Source organism: Folsomia candida, unplaced genomic scaffold (genome assembly GCF_002217175.1).
Source record: "Folsomia candida strain VU population unplaced genomic scaffold, ASM221717v1 Fcan01_Sc018, whole genome shotgun sequence".
In the NCBI taxonomy this organism is placed as follows: Eukaryota; Metazoa; Arthropoda; class Collembola; order Entomobryomorpha; family Isotomidae; genus Folsomia; species Folsomia candida.
Window position 1 is genome coordinate 801,182 of NW_019091210.1, and position 6,283 is coordinate 807,464.

At 39.9% G+C, this 6,283-nt stretch overlaps 1 protein-coding gene across 1 annotated transcript; it reads left to right on the forward strand.

Annotated features, from left to right (window-relative positions):
* The first annotated feature begins 2,854 nt into the window (after nucleotides 1-2,854).
* On the forward strand, nucleotides 2,855-6,283 carry LOC110857107 (heat shock 70 kDa protein cognate 4). The gene is made up of 6 exons (XM_022105710.2): nucleotides 2,855-2,949; nucleotides 3,019-3,212; nucleotides 3,686-3,876; nucleotides 4,182-4,331; nucleotides 4,635-5,715; nucleotides 5,798-6,283. The coding sequence occupies exons 2-6, from the start codon at nucleotides 3,023-3,025 to the stop codon at nucleotides 5,953-5,955; spliced, it is 1,770 nt and encodes a 589-aa protein (XP_021961402.1). The 5' UTR covers nucleotides 2,855-2,949; nucleotides 3,019-3,022; the 3' UTR covers nucleotides 5,956-6,283.

Here is a 6,283-nt window from a genome sequence, read left to right on the forward strand (position 1 = left end):
TCAACATGAAGAAAAGCAAGGAACGTGAAACGTTGAAAGATAAGATTGGAAGTTTGAAATCCATCTCTTCCGAGCAGAAGGAAATTCTCTACCAGCAAATTCCCGGGCTTTTGGGGACATTGGTCAGAAATGAAAGGTTAACAAATAAATCGAAAACTAAACATGGGATGAAATATTCAGATGAGTTGAAGAAATTCGCCGTTACGCTCCAATTCTACTCATCTCGTGCTTATAATTTCCTCCGAAATTATCTAGCTCTCCCAAGTCCTAGATCGATAAGAGGTTGGATGGAATCAAGTGACTGTGGACCAGGAATAAACCTCGAGGTTATCAACCGCTTGAAAGATGCTCGGTTAGTCGATACCACAGGAAGTTTGACAGATGTTAATGTCATGGTGGACGAGATGGCTATCAAAAAGCAGCTGATTTGGAACCGGACTAGGCACGAGTTCGTTGGCCACGTGGACTTTGGCTGTGGCCCTACTCAAGGTGATACCCCACTTGCGAATAGTGCTCTTGTTTGTCTCGTCGTTGGATTGAAAGGAGGTTGGAAGTGTCCCGTAGGATACGTGTTCACAGACAAGATCGACAGCCGGCAGCAACAAAGTTTTTTGAATGCAGTGTTTCATTCCCTTCATGACGCTGGGTTTGTGGTCCATTCTTTAATATCTGATGGCTGTAGTAGCAAAGTTATCGAGAATCCTGTCAATCCTTCTGACCCTGATGGCCCTGTTCGGTATGATGACATAAAGACTGAATTTCCAAATCCAGCGAATCCTGAAAAATCAATCGCTGCTGTGTATGATGTTGTCCATGTCATGAAGCTGTGGAGGGGACTTGTTGCGGAATGTCCGGATGTCTCGTGGTCCAAGGGTACCATTTCTAACGAGCATGTGAAGAACTTGCACCGTCTTCAGGAAAAAGAGGGGATAATTGCAGCCAATAAATTAACCACCACCCACATCCAGTACGAACAGAAGAAGATGAAAGTTGATTTAGCGGTTCAAGTTTTAAGTCGTTCTGTTGCTGATGCTATCCGCTTTTGCCGAATAGATTTGAAAATGCCCGAATTCTGCAATTCCAAACCAACAGAAGACTTTTTCATCATGCTGGATAAGACCTTCGACATCCTAAATTCTCGCAATTTGGGACAACGGGGTCAGAAGTCAGTGATTCGTAGGAGCAATCTCATCGAGAGACGTGAGTTTCTTAGGCAAGTCGCTGAAGAAATCCTGGGTATGGTGTACATGGAACCTAAGAAAAACCGGAACACAGGTGAAGTTATTAAAACCAAGAAATGGCTTTGTCGAAGCATTAGAAAGCGTGCAGCAAGGGGTTTAGTTGTCAGCATTAAATCTATCATTTCCGTTTGTGAAACCCTGCTTCAAAGGGAAGCCCAGCCCTTCCTTTTCGTCATAACATACCGCTTTTGTCAAGACCACCTTGAGCTTCTCTTCAACAAGATTCGAGGACGAATGGGTGGCAGCAACAACCCTACGGCTTTGGATTTCATCTACATTATGAGACGAATATGGCACCAAAACCTCCTGAAGTCGACTGGTACAGGAAATTGTCTGGTTTTGACTGATGAAAACGAAGTTCCAGGTGGCCTTCTTCCTCTTGCACGACGAAAGAAAAATTTGTTCAAGCCTGGTGACGATCTCGACGAAGAAAACATCCATGTGCCTTTTGACACGACTGTGGATATTCGGAAAGGTTCGCCATTTTATTCAAATTGCTTGTCGTACATAGCAGGCGTGGTAGCGAAGAAATTACAGGAGCGGATCAAATGTGAACTCTGTCGAGCTGCCCTACTCTCTTCCAAAGACGACCAACTTGAACAGGATGTGTCGAAATTGATCGAGAGGAAGACTAGAGGAGGTTTACTTTTTCCAAGTCAATCTGTGTATCACATCGTCCAACTTGCTGACAATGTGTTTTGGAACCTGCATAAACAAACTTCTGGTCAATTCGCCCTACCTGCAATGGATCTCAAAGTTGCGATAGCTGTTGGTCGCGCTTTGGTTGGGCATCAGGTTTTCCCAACTCTCAATAATCATGCCATTATACTTGACAAAATCACTCTGGAGAGTCACTCAAGTGCCTTGGTGAAAGCTGTAGTGGAAATGTTTTTGAGAATCAGGTTCTATTTTTACGGTAAGCGAAAATTGTTAAATAAACCACAGATTCGTCAACGCTTAACCAAACAAATTCTATTTAATGGGAACTGATTGTATTAATTGTATTGTTAGAAATGATAGTTCTGTCAAGTACTGAATTTATGTTACTTTAGATTGTATTAAACTTGAAATAAACCTTGTACAAGTTCACAATACTTATTTCCAACTCGATAGCATCTGTATAAATACTTTATGAGCACTAAATATTCGGACCAAGGCACCAAATTCTACAGAAAGCACTAAGTAGTTGGGCACAAGTACCAAATCCTATAGAAGCACTATGTATTCGTACACCAGGCACCAAATCGTGGCATGAGGCAATATCCTGCATAATCTCTCCCCATTCTGTCTCGCTCTCCTACCCATACAATTCCCATCCCTATAGTATTTACATTCATGATTTTAGCTCATGAGCTGCATATGCATGTGTGTATGATTTAGCACTATGATGGATTTCATGAAAAGCTCATGAAATCCATGGACCAAATATCAATTCATCACGACTCTTACTTTTTTCGTCTCGTGTTATCCAGGAAATGAGATAAACTTTTAACGCTGAAATCCAAATATACATACAACTTACATACATATATATGTACGTATGTATTTACATATCATAATACAACTCTGGTGGCCAATATTCTTATCTGCCATTCACTCTTGATAAGTTTACGTGTTGGTGAAGAAGTCTCTCTTGGCTGGATCTCATTTCATTACGAACTCAACATTATACATATTTTATTTTGTATAAAGATTTGAAATTTGAGAGGTGTTTTTTTGTTTTTGAATTGTGTGTAATTGAAAAATACTTCATATTAATTCACCCATTTACTTGTAGGAATATGCGGAAAGCACCAGCTATCGGGATAGATTTGGGAAGCTGCTCGTCTCGAGTGGCAGTTTTCAAGGATGGAAAGGTCAAAATCATCGCCTCCTACGCGTCATACGTCGCTTTCACAGACGCAGAGATCATTGTCGGGGACGCCGCCAAGAATGTGGGATCAGGGGTCAATGGAATAAACACTATTTTTGGTAAGTTTTCACCTCAATGTGCCAAACAATTCGGTATTTTCTAATATATCCATAAATATTTGCTTTTGCAAGTATTTAGTATTTATATACAACTTTTTAAGTACTTTAATTAAATATGCGACGTCATAGATGTCAACATTAATTTGTCTAGATAATTTACATATGTATCTACACTTTTATAAAACTGGGTGAAATAATTGTGACTTTTTGTGCACAAAATTAACTGAAGCAATTCACGCAGTCCTTGGTAACATTATAAAATCCGTAAATTCTGTAAACGTACAAATTTTTACAAAGTTTTACAATTATTTATAAGGAAGATTAAAGCTACACATTTTAGTGGTCAAGTGCGTCTTTTAGTTTTACAAAAGTGTGTAAAATTATTTAACGAAAGTTACGGATTTAACAAATTATTAAGGACTATTGCCTCATTATTTATTTAATTGTTTACCTTATATGTATAAATTATACAGATGTAAAGCGATTGATTGGGCGAAAATTTGATGAAGTCGACCCGACTCGGTGGCCTTTCAAGGTGACCAATGACGCCGGGATGCCTAAGGTTTGTGTCGAAAGGGAAAGTAGAACTTTCTCCCCCGAAGAGATCTCATCCATGGTTCTGACCAAGATGAAGGAAACCGCGGAAGCTTACCTGGGAGCAGAGGTACGTACATAGCCAAATTCAAAATCGACGAGGGTGCTCATTACCAAAGCTAGCAAAATAAAATTTTGGAAGTTCACAAACATGATTTGAAAATTCATTTACGAACTTGTTCATCTCCAAAGTTAGTGTGTATTAGTTCGCATTTTTTCTCCAAATCATGTCCCCATGCGAACTCGTGATGAATACCCCCATTATTATAAACGTATTGCATTTGTTCAGTTTTATCTATAAGCCCATTACTAAGCCCATTACTTTTATCTCGTTATATTTTGAAATGTGTCAAAGTAATTGTGTTGGATTTACAGGTTACATATGCGGTTATCAGCGTCCCTTCCTGTTTCAATCGTGCTCAACGTGAAGCCACAAAAGAGGCCGGAGACAAGGCTGGTCTCCACATTTTACGACTAATCAGCGACACCTCGGCCGCCGCATACGCTTACGATTGGAGCAACAAAGTATATAAATATTTAATCAGGAAACTATTCACGCAGTCATTAATAACTTATAAAATTCGTACATGCGGTTGATAAAATAATTTTACAAGTTTTTGTAAAATCAAAAGACACCCTTGATCTGAGCAAGTTTACAAAAAATGTGCAACCTAATCTTCCATAGAAATATTTGTAAAAATTTTGTAAAAGTTTAGAATTTACGGATTTTACAAAATTATTACCAAGGACTGCCTGAATTTTCTTAATATTTAGAAAATTCCCGTCTTTCATAAATGAAAGAGTAAATTTACCACTTCCCTTATACAGAAAAAAGGTGAACGCAACACGCTAATCTTCTCCTTGGGGGGTGGAACATGCTCCGTAGCCGTCGTAACTATGGAAGAAGGAATCTACGAAGTTAAGTCGGTCGCGGGAGACCCAAATTTGGGCGGGATTGACTTTGACCACCGACTTGTAAAGCTCTTCAGTGACGAATTCCACAGGAAATATAATAAATCTTTGCCCACCAACAAGCAAGCTTATCTTCGTCTCCTTAACGCCTGTGAAGACGCCAAACGAACTCTGTCCAACTCTAGCACCGCCTCCATCAAACTAGACTCCCTCCTCGACGGAATTGATTTCCACACATCCATCACTCGCGCTCGTTTCGACCAGTTGAACTCTGACCTTTTTCCTCGAATTTTAGACCTTATCAAGAAATGCGTTCGAGACTCGTACATCGACAAAGAAAGTATCGAAGACATCATTCTGATTGGTGGATCCACCCGAATTCCCAAAGTGCAAGAGACCCTGCAAGATTTCTTCCCTGGGAAAGCCCTCACCACCTCAAATTTCTGCGAGAACGAGTGGATCAATCCGGACGACGCAGTCGCGCTTGGTGCTGCCGTCCACGCCGCTATTTTACACGGAGATAAGTCTGAGAAAATCCAAGACCTTCTCCTGCTTCCCGTGACCCCGATCAGTTTAGGGATTGAAAGTGCTGGAGGTGTCATGGAAACTTTGATCAAGCGAAATACCACCATTCCAACCAAGCAGACGCAGACTTTTACCACATATTCGGACAACCAGACTGCTGTATTGGTCCAAGTTTACGAAGGTGAACGAGCCATGACGAAGGATAACAATGTTTTGGGAAAGTTTCAACTGACCGGGATTCCACCGGCGCCACGTGGTGTTCCCCAAATCGAGGTCACCTTTGACATTGATGCCAACGATGTTATGGTCGTTACTGCTACCGAGAAGAGTACCGGGAAGAAGGAAGGGATTACGATCAGCGAGAGATATGTACCCAATCTTGAAGACGTGGATGACCAATTTGGTAAGGAAATGGCACTAATTCCGAGTACGAAACGGGATGATAAGGAGGATGTAGTTGAAGATCACGGAGGTAAATTGACTTTGTTAAGTTTTAATTTTTTTGTACTATTCAAAGCACCTAATTTGATGATTTGTTTGACTTACATATTTAGAGGTCGATGTAAAGAGAGTGATGGACAAGTGTCAAGAGCTTGTCGAATGGATGAAGGAGAAGGAACTCGAATTCGCCCAGAAACGAGAGCAATTGGAGAATTTGTGCAATATGTTCAAAGAAAAGGGGAACACTGGTGATGGAGACAGGTCAAACTAATCTGCATTAAAATATGTACATATGTATCAGTAAACGACATTTGACCTTCACCAATTAATAATTCATTTATTCTGCAAAGAGTTAAATAAATGTACATTCATAAATTAATTGATTAATAACGGCAGGCACATATGTACATATGTAGACAAGGTTAGCAAGTAGATACCTTCATCAACATAAATTCAATTTTAAATACATTTACACACTGTTAGTAAAGCACATTTCCCTGCAGTTTTCTAAATTCGTCATGTTTTTACTTATGGAAATATGATTTTAAAATAATATGTATGTATTGTCCTCATTAAAAGCACGCGACATTTATGGAGAA